The sequence below is a fragment of the Eurosta solidaginis genome, chromosome 3 (assembly GCF_040869045.1).
Source record: "Eurosta solidaginis isolate ZX-2024a chromosome 3, ASM4086904v1, whole genome shotgun sequence".
Lineage (NCBI taxonomy): Eukaryota > Metazoa > Arthropoda > Insecta > Diptera > Tephritidae > Eurosta > Eurosta solidaginis.
This window is the reverse complement of record NC_090321.1, coordinates 191,425,599-191,451,342: the sequence shown is the minus strand read 5'-3', so window position 1 is coordinate 191,451,342 and position 25,744 is coordinate 191,425,599. Positions and strand designations below refer to the sequence as shown.

Genomic DNA, 25,744 nt, shown 5'->3' with positions numbered 1-25,744 from the left:
CGTGTTAGAGTGTAAGCAGTCTCTGGAGAGAATCGGGACAGGGAGAAGCATACCTCTATATTGGGTCCCAGGGCATATGGGAATAGATGGGAATGAAAAAGCGGACGAACTAGCTAAAAAGGGCGCATCCCTTGAAGCTTGCTCCGTAGATGTCCTAATTAGGTTTGGCGAGATTACGCGAAGGCGAGAGGTGCACATGATCGACTAAGCGGGAAAGGCGTGGGTTCAAGCGCGGGGCTGTAAAGTGTCGAAGATTATGTGTAGGTCTTACAACCTTAGACTAGCACAGTTGCTCCTATCATTAAAAAGAGAGGACTGTAGACTCACGACGGGTATTCTGACCGGACACTGCCTTCTGGCGTCACATGCCTTTAAACTAGGCTTGGTCAGTGATAGCAGATGTAGGAAGTGCGGGTTGGAGGAGGAAACGATCGAGCACGTTCTGTGCTCGTGCCATGCACTTGCCAGGCTAAGACTACAGCTATTAGGAGTGATACAGCTGTCAGATCTAGAAGCAGCAAGTGACTTAAGTCCTAGGAAGCTTCTAGTATTTGCCAAGAGGACTGAGTTATTTTATAACATGGGTCCTGGTTTTTGATAGGGTTTTTCAGTTTGGTCGTTAAAAACAAACTTCTGGTCACACTTTGACTCAATCAGTCTATGTGAGGTCTTCATGGACCGTCCAGTTCAACCTACCTACCTAGCAAAAACGTAATCTACAGATGATTCTAAGAAAAATTGATGAAGACACCATAGCTCTAAGTCCGATTTCGAGTCCCGCACTTTTGCAAAATAGATATTTTGCCATACGAATGTAGGATTTTGCCAATAAATCTTCATAGCTTCTGACATAAGTTATCGTACGGAATATTTCTTGTGAATGCCGGTTCAGATAGTAAATTATCGTCATTTAGATCAATCATATCAGTATAATCTGAAGCATTAAAATTGATATTATATTTTTTGTAAAATCTGAGTTTAGTTGGATCAAGTATTTTTTCTCGATAGTATACAATATTTTTGATAGTATACAATATTTTGATAGCTTTTCTATCCTCAAATAACATTGTTAATAAAATGTTTTCTGGATGAGCGTAATATGAATTATTTTGGATTACACCATATACAATATTAAGTAAATTACGTGGTAGGTATCGTGTCCAACGAATAAATTTTGATAAAAGTACATTGCCGTATACAACAGAATTATAGTATTTTACATTGAAATATATTGGCACATAAATTCTAATAATATAAACTGCTAGTTTTCAAATTTTCCGATGGTGTATTAATTGTTGTATATAGATGTAATTTCCTGCTTGCTTTGGTTAGCCATAGAGAATGTACAACTGGTCCTGGTTTTATGTCAGCTAAATCAACTGAAACAGCACCATTTGAAATTGCTATGGCCATTTGATGTAAATATTTAACATCTGCAGATAATTCTCGTTATTTTTCATCACTGATCATACAAGGCATATTTTCCAATGCTATTGGTTCAAAATCACTTACAACCTGAAAAATAAATGTTTTATATGAATTAAAATTAGTATAATTTTCCTATTTTAATCTGATACCTGAAATTTTTCACAGTCTTGAATGTCTTTGTATATTTTTCCACTTGCTGCTCTTGGTCCAGTCGTGACTGTTTTATCTAATGCTCTGAATAAATGTACAAATGGGAGTTCATTGAAATGAAGTAGACATATGAACCAGTGCAGTGGTCTACTTAAATGCTTTTCAAAAAGCTTATAACACCATTTTCTATTCCAGTATTAGCTGGTTCTCCATCGTTGCATTTGCCAATTAATTGATCTATTGACAGTTTTTTGCTTTTGAAGAATTCATTTAATTTTTTTAATTTGTGTTTTGCATTTTCTTCTTCACCCAAATTAACATATCCAAGTAATTCAGCATTAGGCTCTTTTAGAACAACTAAATGGGCTTCTTTTACCATATTTATATAAAATTTCTCATTAATTTTCTCTCTAAGTAATGAATCATTTTTCTGCCATCGAAAGAAAATGCAGTTATGTTGGAATCTATATATCGTTTACCAAGCACTTCATCTCTAGCTTCAATTTTTTCTCTTGCATCTTTAGGTTTATCCATTATGACAAGTTCACCACGAACATCTCGAAAATTTGTATCTTCGAAAAGGGCTGTTGCTAAACATGAAGCAACTCTATCTGAAACACCGAATTTTTCACACATCATAGCAAAATTTATAGCATCGTATCGTTGAGTATAATGTCCTAGTTTCATTGTAACAGATACTTCTGCAACTACTTCATTTGCAATTTGTGCTTCACCTGTTTCCATATCTGATCCAAGTGGTTCGTATGTATGTTGGATCATCACTAACTGATCGCATTGTCGGCATTGTTGTAGGTGTTTCTTCTACAATGTCATCCATATATTCAGGTATTGTGAATTTTCTATCAGTATGTTGGTCCATCATACATATTTTTAAATCGTTTAGTAATAAACCACATGAGCATTCTGTTGTTTTTAACTTGCATTTACATTTTCCAATGTAAAATAATTCATTTGTTGATTGTACAAATGCTGTAAATTCCTGAATTTTTTTCCGTGTTTAATGCTTTCGTGATATTTTTCAATTAAAACATTTAGTGTTCTTAGAATACTACGTCTATCAATTAGTTGAATATTCAATTTATTCCAAATTTCAACCAATTTATCAATTACATGAGGAGTTAAATTTTTATGCGAAAACATTTTACTTTCAATTTTAGCATGATCACTAAAAAAAATAAAATCTTAAAATGTCACGACTAGACGGTAATTTCAGATTATTTAATTCATTTGATAAACTAAATTCAATAATATCGTTTTCATATATGTATGTGATAAAGTGGATTCAGATGATGTAGAAGGATTTGGTTCATCCATTTTAAATTTAAATACAAAAAGCTGTGAAAAAAAAGTTCCATAAGAAATTTGTTAAAAATGATAATATAGTAGTTAAAAGTTCATTTTAGGCTAATTCCTCACAATTTAAGCCTGATATCTCTACTAGAATTGAAAAACATTATAGAAATTAATACAGATTCTGAAATGTACGTAGCAAAATATTTATTTTGCAAAAGTGCGATACTCGCAATCGGACTTAGAGCTATGGTGTCTTCAGCAATTTTTCTTAGAATCATCTGTAGATTACGTTTTTGCTATACTCCTGATAGAAAAAATTTTACCCGTTCTACACTGTAAGGGTATTCATTAGCCTAGTTTACTTGGTCTAGTTTTTACTGAAAACAGCTTAGAAACGCTGAGAGAAGCGAGGCTTTGGTTATACTCAGCGTGCTTTGCACACGTAACGGCATAAACGAATCGAGATAAATACAGACTTCCATATATCTAAAGGATGAAAAAAGGAATTGATTTAGCCATGTCCGTTCGTCCACCGTCCGTCCGTCCGTTAGTCTGTGCACACGATAACATGAGTAAGTATTGAGATATCATATTAAAATTTAGGTTATGGGTTCCTGGGAACTCATTTCCTATCGCTACTAAAACTGGGCCAAATTGGATGATAACCACGCCACCTTTTATATATAAATAAAAAAAAAAAAAATATAAGGCGCGATAACCTCCGAAGAGATCTAAGGCCGAGCTTCTCTTCCAATTTGCGTCGTGCTCCTCTTGATTTTCCCTTCAAGCTGGCCGGACGGGACCTACATGTTTTATGCCGACTCCGAACGGCGTCTGCAAGGCAGATGAGTTTTCACTGAGAGCTTTTCATGACAGAAATACACCCGGAGCGCTTGCCAAACACTGCCGAGGGGCGACCCCGCTTAGACAAATTTTCTTCTAATTGAAAAACCTTATTTCTAAAATTTGATGTTGCTTTGCCCGGGGTGTGAACCACGAGCATACGGTGTGGTAGGCGGAGCACACTACCATCACACCACAGTGGCCGCCATTTATTTATTTATATTTATTTATATATATAACATTGTGTAAAACACAAAAAACCTGATTATTTAATAAACAATACACCTAACAAAAAAGTTGAGAATTGATGTGAGGGCTGATTTTGAAACTTTTGGATAAAAATTTGTAAAATTTTTGAAAATGGGCGTGGCACCGCCTGCTTGTGATAAAATCAATTTTACAAATTTTATTAATATAAATCAAAAACCGTTAAACCTATCATAACCAAATTCGACAGAGGGGTTGCCTTAACTGTAAGAAATGATTTGAAAAAAAAAAAAAAAAATTTGCGAAACCGCTTAATCGACCACGCCCACTTTTATATAAAAGATTTTTAAAATTGTCGTGGACGAAGAAAATAAGTTTTTCTTTTCAAAAACGAGCTTTATATCAATGGTATTTCTTTTCCCAATGTGGCACCGCCTCTTGTATGACTAAGCAATTTTCTATGTTTCGGGAGCCGTAACTCGAATAAAAATTAAAACGGACGAGATTGGTTTAGGGCCATGCCCATATTTATATAAAATACTTTTAAAAGATCGTAAACTAGAATAATAAGCTATTTTTAGCGATAGATAGTTTTCATCATACTTCACTTACCCAGTTTTATTGTAAGAGGAGATTTGACGACTTTTTTTTTAAATAGGCAGTGCTACGCCCCTATTTCAATAAAGCATAACTTCTAGTCTCAAAAAAAAATTTGAATCGTTCGTAACAAAATTCGATACGCATTAGTTAGGCTTATTACAAGAAATTTTTCAGCAAAATGGGCCTAGATTGAATTTCAACATTCTTGGTGTATTAATTACTAGATAATCAGGTTTTTGTGTTTTCCAAAATGTTATATATATATATATATAAAGTGGGCGTGGCTATTATCCGATTTCGCTCATTTTAATAGCGATAGGAGATGAGTGCCATGGAACCTATATACCAAATTTCAATAAGATATCTCAATATTTACTCAAATAATCGTGATCACAGGCAGACGTACGGACGCACATGGCTAAATCAATTGCTTTTTCCGTCCTGAGCATTTTGATATGTGCTAGCCTATATTTATTTCCAGTCATTTATGCAGTTACGACCGACCGTTATGTTACCGAAGTTCAGATGGACAAATAAATATGTAAAATAAACAGCAGCATAAATCCAACTCCGGTTACACCCGAACTTAGTCGCCCTTATTTTTTTTGGAATAGTTTGTGTATAAAATATGCCTCAGTAGGATTAGAAAAGTAATTTATCTGAAATGAAAATCACAAAAAAAAAATTTTTTTTGATACTCATGCTGAGTATATAATGCTTGGTTACACCCGAACTTAGACACCCTTACTTGTTATTTATAAGATAATTAACTGTGCAAATACACAAATTAAGAAATTAAGAATTAATATCAAAATATTTTGTCACATTCGCATTAATTTCATTTCGCTGGAATATTCATAAATATCTTTTAATTTGTTATATTGGTAGAACAAAAGCTGTTTATTCATTTAATTTCGCAATTTAGCACGTTTTTTTAGCCAAAAACTTTCTCAAGCTATAATATATATGTATATTATATATTATCTGTATTTAATTAGCGAGACATGCTCAAATTCCTTTATACAATTGTTTTGTTATTAATATTCGTACTTTTATATAAATAGCAGTACTTTTTCTCTAATATCAATAACAAAACAATTGTATAAATAGTGAACAGCGGAATTTTTCTGTTCGTTTTTTTTTATACTCAGCTAAGCAGAGCTCGCAGAGAATATTAATTTTGTTCGCATAACGGTACCCCGTAACGGCATAAACCAGGGATGCACCTTAACGTTAAGCTAATCGTTTATCAAAAAATTTCCACCGTTTCCGTTGAAACACTTCGAAATATTATCGATAAAGAAATTATCAAGATAAATTGTATCTCGTTTTTAACCGAAACGAAAAGCTTTCGTTAACGTTAAAAACGTTAACGAAAACGTGATACTTTATGTTTGAATTGTGCTGGCAATGCTATAGCCATGGTGAAGCCGTAAGGTGGCAACAACGAGCGCACATACACACACAAACTCTATGTAATTTGTTTGTGTAATTCGTTGGTGGTAATGTCAAAAATACTCTGAGAAATGTTCGTACTGTCAAAATTCATGAGAAAAGTTGCAATCAGCTTGGATAATGCTTTCACCTTTAATGACTCCGCCATCAATCAGCTTTGCCAGCATAGTTTGAAATTAATAATCAACATAAACGATTTGATTTCGTGACTTCGTTTCGTTTATTAACGTTGATTATCGTAACGAAATGATATCGTTTCGTTGGTTAAGCATGCCTGGCATAAACTAATCGAGATGGATATAGACTTCTATATATCAAAATGATCTGGGCGAAAAAAGAAATTCATTTAGCCATGTCCGTCCGTCTCCCTGATAACTTGAGTAAACTTTGAGGTATCTTAATGAAATTTGGTATGTAATTTCCTGCGCACTCATCTCAGATTACTATTGAAAATAAACGAAATCGGACTAACCCCGCCCAGTTTTTCGATGTCGAAAATTTCGAAAAACCGAAAAAGTGCGATAATCCATTACCAAAGACGGATAAAGCGATGAAACTTGATAGGTGGGTTAACCTTATGACGCAGAATAGAAAATGAGTAAAATTTTGGACAATGGGCGTGGCACCGCCAACTTTTAAAAGAAGGTAATTTAAAAGTTTTGCAAGCTGTAATTTGGCAGTCGTTGAAGATATCATGATGAAATTTGGTAGGCACGTTGCTCCTATTACTATATGTGTGCTAAATAAAAATTAGCAAAATCGCATGACGAACACGCACACTTAAAAAAAAAAATTTTACAAAAAATTGAATATATGTACAGTATATAAGTAAATTATGTCAACATTCAACTCCAGTAATGATATGGTGCAACAAAATACAAAAATAAAAGAAAATTTCAAATAGGGCGTGGCTCCGCCCTTTTTCATTTAATTTGTCTAGAATACTTTTAATGCCATAAGTCGAACAAAAATTTACCAATTCTTGTGAAATTTGATTCTATGACGATAACTGTTTTCTGTGAAAATGGGCTGAATCGGTTAAAACCACCCCCAGTGTTTATACAAAGTCGACCGTCTGTCCTTCTGCTCGGCTATGACCACGCCCAATTTTTCGATATCGAAAATTTCGACAAATGAAAAAAGTGCCATAATTCTATACCAAATACTAAAAAAGGGATGAAACATGGTCATTAGATTGATTTTTTGACGCAAAATATGACTTTAGAAAGTAAAATGGGTGTGACACCTACCATATTAAGTAGAAGAAAATGAAAAAGTTCTGCAGGGCGAAATCAAAAGCCCTTGGAATCATGGCAGAAATACTGTTCGTGGTATTACATATATATATAAATTAGCGGTACCCGACAGATGATGGTCTGGGTCACCATGGTACACATTTTGGTCGATATCTCGAAAACGCCTTCACATCTACAACTAAGGGCCACTCCCTTTTAAAATACTCTTTAATAACTCTCATTTGATACCCATGTCATACAAACACATTCCAGGGTTACCCTAGTCTCATTTTCCTACATGGTGATTTTCCCTTATTTGACAAAGGATGAAGGAAAACCGTTCCAAAAAACCTCACCCTTGGTCTACAATTTGGTCGATATTTCCTAAGCGTATGTGATATGGAATTAAGAACCACTTATAAACTATCTACGACACCCTACGAAACCAACGCAGCTAAGTTCTCAGCTGAGTATGTAATATTGGGTTCCAGTCCTTACTTGTTTTTCTTTGTTTTGTGTTACGTGGAAGGAGGAAATTCTGTATGCACCCGGGTGTTAAGCCTCCGTGCTACTCTCTGTAGCATCGAGCTTCTCCAAGTGTAGGAGTCCCTTTTTTCTGCATGGGCTACCCACTAAAACCTAACCTCCCACGGCCTGCGCATTTTCCGCACCTGGGACCGCGTTTAGCATAACTTCGGGTACGGAAGCGCGCGGGCTAAGCAACCATCTTGCCGTTTTGCGAGGAGAATAGTCCTTGCGTATCTGCTGACCATGTCCCATGTATCACTTCCGCAGGACATTTTATGGATGACACTGCCCGGGGATAGGTCGCCTGGCCTTACTTCCACTCTTCTCCGTTGTTGTGCGAAGTGATCGCCTTTGAAAAATGTGTGGCGTGCGTCGTCTATGAGCCCACAGTATAAGCAATTCGGATTTTCAATCTTGCCTATCCACACATTCTGTGGAAATATTCTCGGAAGTAGCCGTGGCCACTTAAAAACTGTGCCAGATAGAAGTCGACCTTTCCATGTAGCCGTTGTAACCATGGCTCCAGCTCGGTAATCAGTTTCCTGGTCCACTTGCCTGCAGTACTGCGGCTCCATTACACTTGCCAGCGTCGTATAGAATCTTTTCGCGCATGTGCGGCAACAACATCTTTGCGTACTTCTCCTCGGAGGTGATAAATTGATTTCCTCTCCTCAGCGAGAAGATGTATCGGTAGGGTTCCCGCAATAACAAGAACTAAGTCTGCGGATACCGTGCGGTAAGCTGAGGCAATTCGTAGCGCCCCTCTGCATTGGACTAAAGTAATAGCTCTTCGGTACTTTCAGACTTTCATTGCATCCGCCCAAATTTCTGCACCGTACAAGAGTATTGAATCCGAAGCGGAATCAAGCAGCTTTCTTATACATGGTCTTGGTCTGCCTTTGTTTGCCTTTAATCGACTTAGGTATCGTATGGTCTGCGCAGCTTTCTCGCAGGCTCCTTGAAAGTGTTCCGAAAAGATTAGCTTGCTATCTAGCCTTAACCCAAGTTATTTCGTGGAGCTGCGTGTTTGTACTTGTTGTTCCCCAACCATCATATTGATTATGGTGGTAATTCGTCTCTTCGTGAGGATCACGATCTCGGTTTTCACTGTCGCAAGCTGAAGTCCATAGTCACTGATCCATCTATTTACACTGCTCATTACTTACTTACTAACTTACTTAATTGGCGCTTAGCCGTCTAAACGGTTATGGCCGTCCAACAAGGCGCGTCAGTCGCTCCTTCGCTCTGCTAACTGGCGCCAAATGATTACACCAAGGGAGTTTAAATCGTTTTCCACCTGGTCCTTCCAATGGAGTGGGGCCGCCCTCTACCTCTGCTTCCATAGGCCGGTTCCGATAGAAACACTTTCTTGGCCGGAGCATCATCTTTCATTCGCATAACATGGCCTAGCCAGCGCAGCCGCTGCGTTTCAATTCGCTGGACTATATTGATGTCTGCGTATAGCTCGTACAGCTCATCATTAAATCTTCTTCGGTACTCGTCATCGCCAACGCGTAGAGGTCCATAAATCTTTCGAAGAACTTTTCTCTGGAACACTTTCAAAGCCGCTTCATCTGCTGTTGTCATGGTCCATGCTTCTGCCCCATATAGCAGGACGGGTACGTTAAGTGACTTGTAGAGTATGATTTTCGTTCGCCGAGCGAGAACTTTACTTTTCAATTGCCTACCTAGTCCAAAGTAGCATTTATTGGCAAGATTGATTCTTCGCTGGATTTCAGTGCTGATGTTGTTGCTAGTGTTGATGCGGGTTACCAAATAAACGAAGTCTTTTACTATTTCGAAATTATGGCTGCCAACAATAGCGTGGTTGCCAAGGCGTATATGCGCTGACTCTTTTCTCGATGACAGCAGGTACTTGATTTTGTCCTCATTCACCATCAAACCCATCTTTACCGCTTCTTTTTTCAGTTTGGAGTAAGCAGAACTAACAGCGCGAGTCTTTAGACCGATGATATCAATGTCATCAGCATAAGCCAGTAATTGCACGCTTTTATAGAAAATTGTTCCAGTGCGGCTAAGTTCTGCAGCTAGTATAATTTTCTCCAGCATCAAATTAAAAACATCGCATGATAGGGGGTCACCCTGTTTCGACCTCGGAGAGGTCCTTTCCAATTCTGAATGGGCTGATGGTGTTGCTCAACATAATTTTGCATAGCCGTATACGTTTTGCGGGGAAACCAAATTTAGATATTGCGGCATATAGGCAGCTCCTTTTCGTGCTGTCGAAGGCGGATTTAAAGTCGATGAAGAGGTGATGTGTGTCGATTCTTTTTCACGGGTTTTATATAAGATTTGGCGCATTGTGAAAATCTGGTCGATGGTAGAATACCAGGTCTGAAGCCGCACTGATAAGGTCCTATCAGCCGGTTCACGGTGGGCTTCAATCTTCCGCACAATACACTTGAAAGTACCTTATATGCGATATTAAGAAGGCTGATTCCACGATAGTTGGTGCATTTTGCAGTATCCCCCTTCTTGTGGACTGGGAAAAGAACACTTAGATTCCAACCGTCGGGCATGCACTCTTCCGCCCATACTTTGATAAGAAGCTGCTGCATGCGCCTTACCAACTCCCCGCCGCCGTACTTGAATATCTCTACAGGCAATCCATCAGCGCCCACGGCCTTGTTGTTTTTCAATCTGGTTATTGCTGTTCTAATTTCATCATAATCGAGCGGGGGGACATATATTCCACCATCATCGATTGCGCGATCGGGTTCTTCATCTCTGCGCGGTGAATTGCTGCTTCCATTTAGGAAAACTGAGTAGTGTTCCCTCCATAATCTAAGCACTTACACAGCTCATTACTTGGTTTAATTTAAGCTGCGCCAACTCACAGTTTCATGCTGAAATTACGGCAGCCACGTCGTCTGCGAAAGCGACAAGAAAAGCGCTTTCTGGCACGTGCAAGCAACGGAGGCTATCATACGAAGCATTCCAAAGGTCTGGACTTAAGATCGATCTATGGGTTGCTACGCCTGTTATCATCATCTTTCGCTTACCTTTATTTGTTTCGTACGTGAGCCAGCGATCTTTTAGGTAGTCCCTTGAAAGAGTGTTTTAGCGCATCGAGCATGTCGTCCCACCTGACGGAGTTGAAGGCATTTCTCACTTCCAGCGTGACCAGTAAGACAACCAACCTAGCTTGGTGGCACGCCGTTTCGGCTTTCCTTACCGCATTTTTAACCTCAGCTATGGCATCTATTGTGGAGTTACCTTTCCGGTCTATATCTTGGAAATTAGTGAAGATATCTCAAAAATTAAAAAAAAATGTGTTAAAGCCCTTATCAGCAGCTTTTATTTGATATCCATATTGTAAAAATTAATTTGAAAAACACCAGGGTCAATGTTTTGGGTATCAAGTGGGGTCTTGAGATCTAGGGGTTTAAAATGTATCCTGACCTCGTCTGATGCAACAGTGAAATTGTACTTCATTATATGTAGTGGTTTCTGAGTGATGCGAGTACAAACATGCAGACAGACAGACGAACAGATAGACAAATATTTTAAAGACTGCTGATTTGGTTTCCGGCCGTTCAACAAGAACATCTCCTTTCAAGTTTTCTAAAATATCTGTTTTTTTTTTTTGACAAAATTAATATGCATCTATTAATATATCCAATATTTATGCATATATACAGACATCGACCTGTTAGAATTTAATTTTATGTAAAGATTTTTAAATTTTTTCTCTTCTAGAGATACAAAATTTGCCATCGAGTTCGCCGTGAGATAAGATTTACAAGTCTTATTGACAAAAAAGGTTTCCAGTTTCACAATAATTAAATTGTGTACATCTTTAACATGATCCACGCAGTCTGAAAAGTCTATTGGGGCTATTGCACTTATAAGTAAAATGTATGCCTTTCTTATAAGTATTATTCATAAAATACAAATTTCTTCCGTAATAAAGTTTTATGAATATCATGCAACGCAAGTAATAAGGAATATGAAAAAAACTGCATGCATGTCTGCTTTTGTGTGTGTGACTTTTGTCAAGGGCATGCGACCAAGTAGTTTCCATATGAATTTCATATCGATTTCTTATTAGTTTTTTATATTTTTTTTTTTATGTTTCAACAACATAACTTACAAGTACGTGGTACATATTAGCAGAATTCTCTCAGCTACTTGCTCATACAAAACTGTTTGCATGTTAGCAAATAGACGTTAATACTGAGCTTTAACAGTTGTGATTTTGGTGTAAAAAACTTTGTTCAAATATATAAATGTTAGTAACTATTAAATCACCGCCTTGAACCAGCGGTCAATGTACTTCGAGTGCTGGAGCAGACTTGGAGTGTCCTTTGATTGCTGACAAAAACTTTTTGTTTGAATTTTGTGTGAAGCATAAAAAATCTTTGTTAAGCTGTAAAAGGTAGATAAAAGTAGTGGTCATTGGATATTTGTAAGCAAGCAATGTAAGCAAAATGTTATAAGTCCTTACGCTAGCGGCGTTTTTCATATGTCAACTGTGGACCTATATTAGGGATGACGATCCCGAGACGCGGTATTATTGGAATTCAATCCCAGGAATGTTGAAAATAGGATTTTAGTGTTCATTTAAATAAGCTAATAATGGGAGAAAAAGTATATAAATTATATGGCAAGTTTGCAAAGGCTGTTACTGTAAATCTGGGGTCAAAATAGCCCCTGTCCAACATGTTTCCTAGTAACATTTGAGGTCATGTATAAATGGTTACTCGTTTGAAGGTTATATTTCTTTGCCATTAAAAAATAGATTTTAATTGCATGCTAATAATTGATAACAATAAAATAAGAAAAGAACTGAAAAACTGAAAGAGATAGTCGACAAAGTCAATCACAATCGTATTAACTTTTCAAAAATTAAATAAATAAATATATATTTTCATACATTAAGTGTTACATAAGTTCGCGAAGGAATTGAATGTTATTATTAATAAATTGTCTCCACTGTCATAGCAACTTCTGATAAAGACAGAATCGGAACTTCAGTTATCAGTGGTTTTTCTATATCATACAACAAAATATGCTGGACTATGAGAGTAACCTATTTCGAAGTTACAGAAAGAAGCGTAAAGGATAGAAAAAGAAAATGCGATGACAAATATCAAAAACAATTGCTTAATCTTTTCGTGTGCGGTATTAGAGCAATGAGAAAAATAAGTTAACATCGTAGGCTTTGCACATTCTCGTAGACATTTTGCAGCCCCACGCTTTTGTCCACGCATTTCCTGGCTGATGAATCATCATCATGTCCACTTTCGATTTCTGCCAAATGCATTGGGACGTCTATCGTCGATTCAGCGTGTGCTGCATCCTTCTTTGGCAACTCATTAGCCTTTTCGTTACCTTCTATCCCTTTATGACCGGGAACCAAGCATAGGTGAATGGTTCAGCCTGAGCGAAGTTTTTCCAATGCTTCTTTGCATTCCAGAACACTTCTTGATGAAGTACTATGTGGCTGCAACTTAAGCATGCTTCCTCCAGAATTTCTGCTGCATTTCATGGCTATAATTTCCGCCTGAAAAACGCTACATTAATCTGGCAGCCCGTGAGATGTACTTATTTCTGATCGACACAGTAAACAGCAGCCCCGACCCCTTCAATTATGACATTTCTGCACTCACTGGCCGATATAAGAAGGAGCTATACTGCTATGGCCATAAGCTCTGCACTCAAGCTGCCCCGAGGCCTTAAGCCTTGTTGCAGTTGCTAACGTGATGTTTTGGGCTATTAGATCTACAGGCGGCATATGTAGAATGGTATGCAATGCTCCTGCTGGGGTAGATTTTAGGGCTCATGTTATGCTAATCATCGATAGGACATGAATTTATTAAAACTCATCTAGGGTTACCCGTGGTTCCCTTTAGGTCTTTATCCCAGAAACGGATTGAGATATTGCAATGAAGGTTCCAGATTTACACGGCGCCACGTTTTGGCCTCAAGACTCTGTGTATCCAGCGGTACGAAAAATAGTCTTGAACCTATTCACAGCCTTAGCGAACATATGTACAATATTTTATAAAAATCGGTCGAGTAGTTTCGGAGCTCATTAAAGACAAACAAAGAAACAAAGAATTTTGCTCTTTATAATACCAGTTAACAGGAAAATGCTTTCGTTTCTCCAGAACATTTTAAATTTTCGAGTTTATTACTCGAGTGTTTTCTTGAGCAACTGATGACAGCTAGAGCAAAGGGGGTTTATTCAACCTTGCTTGTCAACGGAACTTGATCCTGACCACAGGCATAGAAGATGACCACTGTAAGTACTTGTTGCTCACGGATATTTGTACGATTTTTTATTTCAATCCTCAAAACATCGAAAAGAGTTTGATTCTCGTTTTATTTATGAGCACTAAATAAAGACATTGTTTACAGTTTATAGATTTTCTATTCACACCATACCAGCGGATATTTAAGTAGCCTAAGAAGCCAAGTATAAAATCAAGACTAAACACAAGAAAATAGATATTTTGCTATAAATCTCAAGTAGCCAGTACTTAAGTAGCATCTTGAGAGGCAAGTTGGCGGTCAAGTATTTTCAAAGTAGCAAAGCTAACATTTAAGTGAAATGATATGTATGTTGCTAATATCGGTGCGCAAAACAAATAAGGCAGTCAAAGCAATATCACCAATATACGGCAGTTCATTCTAAAATAAGTAATGCATTCAGCAAAAATCAACAACATAGACCAATCATTTTTCTTTCTGCACCGCTACTTTTTCAATTTAATCTCAACTACTCCATGTGAATTTCTACAAAAAGAGATTCCCACCTAAAGTTAATTAAGATTAAGTCCACCTCTGTTTTGCCTAAAGTTATCCCTTCTCCAAGTTCGTGCATACATAAATGAAAAATATGCCATTGCAATACGCTAATAAAAAAATGTCGAACTTTTTATACTCAGCGTGCTTTGCACACAGAGTATATTAACTTTGATTGGATAACGGTTGGTTGTACAGGTATAAAGGAATCGAGATAGAGATATAGACATCCATATATCAAAATCATCAATATCGAAAAAAAATTTGTTTGAGCCATGTCCCTGCGTCCGTCCGTCTGTCCGTTAACACGATAACTTGAGTAAATATTAAGATATCTTCACCAAATTTGGTAAACGAGTTTATAGAATAGCTTGGTATTGAATATGAACGAAATCGATAACCACGCCCACTTTTTATATATATAAAATTTTGGAAAACACAAAAATCCTGATTATGCTGAAATTTGACGTGTGAACTGATATTGAGACTCTTGATAAAAATTTTGAAAATTTTTTTTAAAATGGGCGTGGCACCGCCCACTTGTGATAAAATCAATTTTACAAATATTAATTATCATAAATCAAAAGTCGTTAAACCTACCACAAAAAAATTCGGTAGAGAGGTTGCCTTTACTATAAGGAATGCTTTGAAGAAAAATTAACGAAATCGGTTAAGGACCACGCCCACTTTTTTATAAAAGATTTTTAAAAGGGTCGTATACGAATCAAATAAGCTATATCTTTGCAAAAAAGCTTTATGTCAATGGTATTTCATTTCCCAAGTGGATCTATAACAATAAATAATAAAAACTTGAAATTTTAAAAATTGAAATTTTATGAATAAGCAATTTTCTATGTTTCGGGAGCCATAACTCGAGGAAAAATTAACGGGTCGTAATGAAATTGGGTACACAAATTTTCCGTACAGCAAGAAATATTTCTAGAAAAAATGGACGAGATCGGTCAAAGACCACGCCCACTTTTATAGAAAAGATTTTTAAAAGGGTTGTAGACGAAAATAATAAGCTATATCTTAGCGAAAAAGAGCTTTGTATCAATCGAATTTTACTTTCTAAATTGAATTATAACATTAAATCGGAAAACACTAAAATTTTTGAAAATGGGTGTAGCACCGTCCCTTTTTTGTCTAAGCAGTTTTCAATGTTTCGGGAGCGATAACCCGAAGAAAAATTTACATATCGTAAGAAGATTGGGAACACAAATTTTCCTTATAGCAGGAAATATTTCTAGTAAAAACGGATGCGATTGTTTAAGGACCACGCCCACTTTTATATAAATAACTTTAAAAAGGATCGTAGGCAAAAATAATAAGTTATATTTAATTTGGTTTGTACCAATCATATTTTTATTGCTCTTTTATATCTCTATTTTAAAGTAACCAGTAGGGAAATCCCCATATCTGAAGGAAAACTGCATTACTACCCGCTCAAGGCCATTGGTGTTAGCCTCTGTATCCGTTTTGCATTTTTTAAACGAAAATTAGTTCAGAATAAAACCAAATGCATATGTATTATTGCGCAGCCTTATAACACTATTAAGCACATGTAACAAACAACAACAGCATTTCAAGTGTACAGCTGGGTATGTAATGTTCGGTTTCACCCGAACTTTGACTTCCTTACTTGTTATTATTATTACTAGGCCTGGAAGCACTGCGACCTTTGTGCAGATCTATTGTGCATGACCTTTCAGCCTCGTTTTGTATGTCACACAGGGATTAAGAGTCACACCACCTAGACCGGAGAGTCTCTGCCTAGCCAGAGCGACGCATTCGCAGAGAATGTGAACCGGCGTTTCATCCTCCAGCTCACAGAAACGACAAATTTGAGTATCGGATAGATTTAACTTACTTAGGTAATATCGTAGATCACAGTGTCCCGTATAGTACCCAGTGAGAGTTCTTTGGTCCTCCCTGCTTAGATTAATGAGTTTGGCTGATATTTTCGTTGCCGGAAGTATAAACAGTTTGGCCTATATTTTCCCTGGGCAGTTAACCCAGTGATGTCTGAATTGTTTAGTTTCCCAGTTATTTATAGTTTCCCTGGGTGTGTGCTTTTGTAAGTCCACAAAATGGCTCTGGTCCATAGAATGCTGCTATAGCGCCCTGCTTTGCTAAGTAATCTGCATGTTCATTAAACTCATGTCCCTGATGTCCAGGAACCCATCCTAACAAAACCTTGTTTTTGGCTCCCAGGTCATTAAGGACTTCAGTGCAGTCATCCACTATCTTGATGTAACTGTGTAGGATTGCAAAGCACGCAGGGCCGTTTAGCTGTCCGACATAATGTAGGTGCTCTTCGATGTTGAGCCTCTCCGCATACATTCTCTCTCACAGAATTCTATTGCATGGATTTTTGCATGAAATATGTTGGGGGAGCATCGCATTGGTATCGATTTCTTGAGGTTCGCCCTATAGACTTGTTTGACTAAAATTGATTAGGCTATAAAACTGCATAAAAACAAAAATTTAGAAAACTTTAAATAAAAAAAATTTTCTCGAATCGCCGAATTTGTTCGAAACGATTTTGAGATTGGTTTGCATAGCTTCTGCTACGGAATTCATGGACGTTTTAACTGCAATTATCGAAAATAAAAAAGGGAAATTAACTTTCGAAATTTGATAAAAATAGCCATTACTATCCAATTTACTGCTGCATATATTTCTCATAATCCGTATAAACTGCGAGCAAATTACACAGTTTTTGCATAGGACTTAGCATTACCAGGTTTCGCTTAAGATTTTGAGTTTTAAATCGGCTCCAATTTATCTTTGATGTGGGTTAATTCATTACTGGCTCGGTTTTGATTTTATTGCCTATGCAGTATCAGCTTCGGTTTTAATTTCAGATTTGGTTCAAGGTTCGGCATTGGTTTCGTTACGGGTATCTGTTTTGTAGTCTTTTTTGGTTTGGTAATAATGTTGTTGCTTTTTGGTTATATTTGACTCTAGTTTCAACTCCGATTTCGGTTTGGGTTTGGGTTCAATTTAAGTTTTGGGGTCGGTCTTGCTATTAGTCCAGTTTCGATTCCTCTTTTATTTCTGCTTTCGGTTCCACTCTCAACTCCGTTCCGTTTGGATTTAGGTTTCGGTTTAGATTTTCGTTTCTGTCCTTTTAGACTCGGTTCCGGCCCATATTCGGTACGTTTTTTGTTTGGATTTCAACGGAGTTTCGCTTTTCGCTTCGGTTCCATTTTTGTTCATTCCAGTTTCAGCCCATATTCGGAACTGTTTGGGTTTCCTTGGGTTTTGAGTCGGCTTCGGCCCATATTCGGTACGGTTTCTCTCTGGCTCTCCATAGGGTGTCCGACACTGTCCAGTTTCGATTTTGTTTTGGCGCGTTTTCGGCTCAGTTTCCACTCGGTTTCGCTCCAGTTTACGCTTGATATTATTTTTCTGATTTTATTCATTTTCACTAAATGGGCGGTTGTCCGAATGCGCTTATATGAACTAAACAATTAACAATTACATCACCGTTTACATTAAAATTTACAACTTATTTACATTTTACATTCCTCCGTACCATAAAAAGTGCGCACTTAGATACGTTATATACAATTTTATAGCCAATGGCTCAGAAAATACTTCCATTTTACCATTTATATGGTGCTGAAATTTATCACATATTTCTTACTGTGATTTCGCACTTTAAAATTTTGATCGTTCCAAAAATGTTTTTGTAGTGTCAGAATCATAAAAATTGAAGTAAAACAAATATGACTGTAACTGAAAACTTTGTAGGCAAGGTTAAGTTTTTAATAATTATGAGCAAATATGCAAATGGCATAACGAGACAATGTTTCAATGAAGCCTCGAAGGACTGATATAGTGATTGGCGGCAGGTCATTGCAGGAATGGTGAAAAGCAGATATACAGAAATATAGGAAGAAAATAAATGCATATGGACTCATGTGAAAACTCATGGATATGTAAGTACTTGTGATAAAAATGACATCAAAGCAAATTTATCGACCGCCCAGGAAGGACAACTAAAAAACAAGCAACCACAAATGTATGTGAAAAGTTGTGTAGACTGTTTGTTGTTGTTTGTAAATGCGGCTTTTAGTGGTGTAACCGCGATAAACGTAAAATGTAAAACAGTCAATTTAAGCGACTGTATGATGTCTGAACAACTGTTCTTAAACTAAATTCAGCCCTATTCTGCATTTCGACTTGGATTGGAATTTTTTCGATTTAGAAATTTTGGTATTCTGTGTTCCAATCTCTTTCGATTCAACTTCGAATCGTTCGATTTTGTGAATTCTGCATTTCGATCGTCGCACAGTGTTTCGTGTAGAACAAGCTAGCTGGACATAATTATTTTATGAGATTTTCCGTTTCATATGCAGTCATTTATTACAACTACGTCATTTTTTTCAGCCATATCATCTTTTTTTATTTTTTTCCAAACTTTTACTTCATATGCATACATTTGCTTATTTCATATACAGTAAATCATGTGAATAATTGACATAGATCCAAAAACATTTAAAGGACTTAAGAATATTACTTTATTGTACTTAAATTGAATGGACTACAAATCTCAATACTCTAAAAAATTCCGAAAAAAAAATTTAAATTTTTTATGAAAATTCGTCGAATTTTTCAAACATTTTTTAAATATAATTTAGTTTTTGTTATAGATCGTGAAAATTTTCTTATGGGAAATAAGTTAAAATAAATTTGCGAAAGCGAAAATTGTAAGAATTGTGCAAAAAGGGTGTCTACTTATTTATGTGAGTGACTGTACATATGTACATACATATTTTGTATTTATTTGAGTATTTATCCTGGCACTAAAATTTTTACAAAATTATTTTATAGTACCAGTCAGGAATGTAAAAGTGAATTACAATAATAATAACAACAATGTAAATAATTAAATTAATTATGTGAAAATTACTTATTACAAAAACTTAAAAGTTAAGTATCATACAAAGTAGAAAAGACAATATATTTAAATTGAATAAAACCTGATCCAACAAAAAGTTATAGGGTAGGTTATCTTTTATAATTATGTTATTATTCGCTATCATCACTTTCATTGGATGAGCCACTTGTGGAATATTCATGAACATCAGCAACACTACTGTGAAAGCTTGAAACAACTGGGGTATTTATTAACTCCTCAACATTATCGGGGGACAGTAAATTTAAGACTTCTGAAGTCAGACGTTTAAATTTTTTCTTAGGTATCTCCCTAAATAAAACTGTTAACTAAAGGATCCGATGTTATAAGCAACATATTCATAAGATCTCTATTCGTGGCTTCACGCGGGCTTCCTGTGCTTCCTCGGAAAGTTGACCAATAGGTAAAATTGCTGATTTTATAATATCAGTACTATGCACTAAGAATTTATGAACTGTAACAGGCATATTAAACCATGGATAGAGATCTATGTATAGTTTTTTAGTCTGGAACGCAAATTTTTCAAATTTTTGGATATTTATATTGTACCCAGATGCTAATGCGCGAAGGAGAGTGTCGAATCTTTTGATGAGCGTTACATCCAATCCCGTAATCTCAGCACTAGCCTCAGAATTTTCGAAAAACCTACGAGCAGTGTTGCCGTCATTGGTATTGCCGAAACCTGGTTTTGGTGTATCTTCATCAATCCATTGTATGTACCTGTTTTTATGCCTTGGTGACTGGTGCGGTAGGTTGTGGCAGATTGAAGTCAATGATATTCGCCTTTTTGCTTTTGATGTGTGATCTTGTTGACCTTGCGCGTTTATTTTTGTATGTTTTATGGCTACGTGTTTGTTCCCTGTACCAGGGAATTGGTTTTTCCGTTTGTAGATCAGCTTTAAAGGTTCAAATATCTCGTCGGAGCTGGTACGTATATACATCCTATTTGATATGTAGAGATAACTAAATCTACAAAAAAAAAAATTTAAAATAGATGTGCAAAGAATTCGCAATGGTTTTTTCTTTCGACTATTAGAGAATACTTGCGACTATAACATATGTAAAATTAAGCCCGGATGTTCGCCGATGTATGTAACTTTTTTGTCCCTAAATTTAAAAATATAGAAAAAAAATACATTTTCTTCTTAATAACGGAATGTTAAATATATTGAAAATACTCTAATTGTGAAAGAATTACTATTAAAAATTTTTACTTACCTTCGGGCTTAGAATCCATGAAAAAAATTATGTAAAAGTGTTCACTTAAAAGAAATATGAATCTTAATATTCAACAAGAATTTTGCAAATTAATCAATGCATTTTACGGCCACCCCTGCCTTCTTATTTCAATTACTCAATATATATGAGCAAAAATATCAAAAAAAGCAAAAATCCCGTTATTTTGTTTGTTTTTTTTTCATTTATCATTACACTTTTCTTGGAATAAGAATTTTGTTTTTGTCCAGCTAGCTTGTTCTACACGAAACACTGTGCGTCTCTCCGTTTTTCTAAGTTGCAAATATGTTGGCGGAAAAATATGTTCTTTTTATTTTTTTTTTATTAATTTATAACAGAATTTTAACAAAAATATAAGTTAAGCTTGTTAGGAAACGTAAAACGCTTGATGACGATTGTTTTTTGTACGTTTCCAGGTCAAAAACAACATGTCGATGTCGAAGTCCTTGGACGTATTTGTCCCGCAAAAGTATCTAACACATACTTGAAAGCATCCTTATTAAGTCGAAATTTTTTTTTAAAACCTAAATAAGAAAAGAAGTCATTAAACTTTACAACTTTTAAATTCAATTTCTTACAATTCGTCACTCATCTCAAATGGATTACACAAATCTCGCAATATTTGCCTTTCCAATCTCGCCTGGCCATTTTCGTATGCGTTTTTTTCCAACTCCACAAATAATGTAGCGGCTATTGATTCCATTATAATAGACAGCTATAATTTGTGTCTGTTGGTTGGGTCCAGTTATATGCCAAAGCAAGCTGCCGGAGTAGAGAAGGTGAAGCGAAAACGTAAACAATCCTTGCGGAAAGAATAAAGAAATCTTTATAAAGGCCAAGGCAATGAAATTAGCATCCATAAAATTCAGAAAATGTCAACTTTATTCGTGCAGGAATGAGGTTTAACAAAACTTGGTGACCACGGCAGAGAATTGGCCAAAAGATCGACAAAAGCGCACTTACAATTATGAAAGCACTTCACTCAGAAAAAAATAACACTGCGGCAATATATTCTATTGCTTTTTTTTGTACAAAATGACGTGGATAATAAAATATAAACGTTTTTCAGTGTTTTTTACAAATCTTCTTCAATTTATTTAGTTCCAATGTTCAAACATTCCGTACAAACAGCTGACTTCGAAAAATCATTTGCTCTTCTTCTTCTCGTTACGATTCCGTCGTAACGCAGAATACCCAACTTCGATTAATGCGGCAGTTACCCACCGACGTGTGCCGTACGTACGGACGTTTGTCGTACGAAGCACGTTTGACCGAATTCTCAAGCCCGTAGGAATCAATGTGTGCGTCTGTGTACATGTACATAACATATTTGTGTGTGTATTGTTTACAACAAAGCACTGTTGCCATTGGCCAGTTTGCATGCATGCTTATGGAAACATCAACTTTTTCCAATTTAATTTTTGATATTGTAAAAGGCCGGAATAAATATTAAATAAGTATAAATAGATTACATATTTATAATCTGCACTTTTACATAATTATTTCGAATTATTTTCACAATTTTTCAAACTTTAATTAGGTGTTTTTGCATAAAATTGCACACGGTCAAAAATTAGCGCACAAAAGTTTACTCGGCAACTCTGTCTAGTGAGAGAGCGATCAGCTGACACGTTCTTACGGAAAAAATCAAAATTGTTTTGATTTCTACGTTCCGGGCTACGTACGTACGGGCGTTGCACGTCGGTGAGTTTTCATTTACATTGCACACTCATAAGATAGGTCGTGTCAGCTGACACGTTTTTGGTACGTACGTTCGTGAGTAACTGCCGCATAAAGCGGAGCGTAGAACGGGAACGTAATCGAAATGCAGAATAGGGCTGATTATTTATAAACATACATACATGCGAAAAAATAAACAAATACACTTTATGAGTACAATGAAAGAACCATAAAATACAAAAAAAAAAAAAACATGGCACACAAATCAATATAGAGACAAAATGTCTCAATTGTGTTGTTAGTATAGAAATGAGAAAAACTGAATTAAGCATGAAAACAAATACCAGCAGCCTAGTGGTTAAAGGCTACTGCAGTTTCACCATGTGATTCACGGTTCGAATCCCGGTGAAACCTTTGATAACATTACAAAATTGCCTGATGATGATTACGTTGGCGGTTTTCGAAATGGGTCCATCGCAATATGCCAGTAAATGTTTCTTTCTTTTCAGTTTCTCTTAGAAAACATAATAATTGTAATTCAATTATTATAAGCCGGTGTTAAGCTCATGAATTCTTAAATATAAGCAAAAAAAAAAAAAACAAAAAAATACTTACGCCCAATTTGATAACGCTCGTCACTATGGCCGCATTCCAACTATTTTCGATGCGTAGCAGCTCTTGACGTGTCTCAACGCTCAAATAGCGTGGCTCATGTCCAGAGCTCTGTAATAGAAAGCAATGTTGACGGCTATCAACCGTCTCCGATTCCTTCACAACACGAAACATTGTCTGATAAACTTTGTAAGCAACTAATGCTTTAGACAAGCCGGCAACATTTAACTGCGAATAAAGAACGAAGCAGAAGATAAAACAGGTTTATTAGAATCAATGAACATTTCGAAGGTAAAAATAAAAATAATGATTACTAGGACACATAAATTACTTTAAATATAGTTAATTTTATTAGAAGATGTCAATGAATGGAGTTAAACAAATTTTTTTCTTTAAATTTCTTTTCAATCAACTTAGCGCAGACAACTGACTAAGGTAGTGATGGCCAGTTGGCTTTGTTTAGGTTTTGGTTATGGCTGGTTTCAGTTTCGCCTTTGATTCCGATTTTGGTTCTGGTTTCGGTTTTGATTTAGCTCCATTTCCTGAGCTGGTTTCAGATCGATTTATGGTTCTGAGTTCCGATTCTGATTTTAGTTTTGGTAGCGGTTATGGTTTCAGATCCTTCTTCAGTTCTAGTTTGTAATCCGTTTTCTTATATGGTTTAGCTTCCAGTATGGCTATGTTTCGTTTCTTTTATGGATTTAGATTTATTTTCTGATTTTGTTTCAAATCCGTTTTCTGTTCTGGTTTCAGATCAGATTCGGTACTGATTTCGGCTTCGTTTTCTGCCGGTTTCAGATTCTGTTCTCGTTCCGGTTTCGCATCTGGTTTGAGATCCATTTTGAGTTCGGCTTTCAGACCCCTTTTCTGCTCTTTTTAAGGACACGGTTTCTATTATGAGCTTCAGTTTCGGTAATGGTTTCAATTTCTGTTCTAGTTTGTTATCATTTTTAGTTCTTCTTTCGAATCGACTTTCGGGTTCCGGTATTGATTCCGATTGCAGTTCCTGTTTCCGTTATGGATTAAAATTTTTTTAGCTTTCTGATTTCATATCCGGCTTTATTTCTGGTTTCAGGTCCTCTTTCTGTACTAGTTTCTGATCCGTTGTTGATTCCAGTTTCGATTCTGGCTTCGAATCCACATTCGGGTTCCGATTTTGATTCCTGTGTTTGTTTGGATTGCGGTGATTTCAAATCCATTCTTACTTGCCCTTTCGGATCCATCTGCGCGTTCCGGTATCGGATCCGGGTTCTGTTATAACTTCAAATTCATTTACGGTTTTTGTTTCAAATTAGTCTACTGTTCTGGTCTAAGATCCTGCTTTGATTTCGGCTTCGGGTTCCGATTTCGGTTACTGTTTCAATCTGGCTTTGGGCTTACATTTAGGTTCTGGTTTTGATTCCAGTGTCGGTTTCGTTTGCAGGGATTTCAGATCCAGTGTTAATTCCCTTCTAAGGTTCCGGTGTTGGTTTCGTTTTTGTTCCGGTTTCTGTTATGACTTCAGATTTATTTCCGGTTTTCGTTTTAAATTCGTGTGCTGTTCTGGTTTCACATTCAGATTTGGTTCATATTTATTTTCAGTTCTGATTAGAAATCCGTTTTAAGTTGCGGCTTTGATACTAATTTCGAGATCCGACTTCGGTCCTAGTTTCTGTTATTATTTTCAGATTGGTTTTCTTATCGTGTCAGATCTGGTTTCGATTTCGGTTTGGTATTCCCGTTTCAGTTCCGGCTTCCATTCCGGTTTCTGCAATGGACTAGGAGATATTAACAGTTGTGATTTCAGGTTATGGCGTAGAATTCCATACTGATTGTATCTATGTTCTAGCTTCAGATAAGTTCCAGCTTCGACTCCAGTTTAGGTTTGGTTTCAGATCCATTCTTGGTCCCTGTTTCGTAAAAACTCAAGAAATTGTTAGACTCATAAATGACTATGTTTAGTTAAAAGTTAGTTATTGTTCGAGATGTTCCAAAATCAGCAAAAATGAGAAGAAATCGGAGGAAATCAATCGATGTAAACGTTTAAGGCACCGCTCAAGCGGTTTCCAACAAATAGCTCCGTTTTCTAGGTTATCAGTAGCAACTAATCGTATGAGAGATAGTTAGAAGAACTTGTCGTAGCAGGGCATGGTGTTGTAACTCTCGGTACTAAAGCAATACAGCAAAATTAACTAATTGAAAGTGCAGTAGTTATATTGCTACTATCGCCACACTTTACCAACTTCTATTGCAAATTATTTTGTTAATTCTTATTTTTGATCTTTTATTATTATTAGTTTTGTTTTTGTATTATCTTTAATCTTATTCGTAGAAATTTTTTCAATATTTTATTTAATTGCGTCGATTGTGTGTTTCTTTTATTTTTTGTATCATATTATTTGATTTTGTTGAAAAACGTTTGTGCATCCTTGAAATCGATTTATGTACAAATATGTGCACAGTGAGCGATACGACACAAATTTAACAAGAAATTACAGCTGAAGTTAATTTTTAAAGTATTTCGAGATAGCATTTTTAGAATTCCGTTTTTGGATTGAATACAACCGGCAATAAGATCGAACTTCAAGCACGGCTACGACAGTTTATGGAGTCGGAAGGCATCAATGTGGAGCAGTATGTCTTTCAACCTGATGGGGAGGAGACAACAACAAAAATTGAAGAGAAAAATGAAACATCGCAGACAGTTACGAGCCCAGACTTGAACATGATATTGGCTGCAATATCTGCACAAACGTCGACAGTAACATTCATGATGGAA

The 25,744-nt window shown here is 36.2% G+C and overlaps 1 protein-coding gene across 4 annotated transcripts in view; it reads right to left on the bottom strand.

The window, feature by feature from the left end:
* The window catches only part of Syn2 (Syntrophin-like 2), a 182,857-nt gene that overhangs the window by 18,284 nt on the left and 138,829 nt on the right, over nt 1-25,744 (bottom strand). For 3 of the 4 annotated variants that reach the window (XM_067777878.1, XM_067777877.1, XM_067777879.1), the window contains one exon: nt 22,990-23,214. The exons of the other annotated variant lie outside the window; for it this stretch is intronic. In XM_067777878.1, the coding sequence (XP_067633979.1) occupies nt 22,990-23,214 (225 nt within the window). The remainder of the gene's footprint in view (nt 1-22,989; nt 23,215-25,744) is intronic. 4 annotated transcript variants of the gene reach the window in all.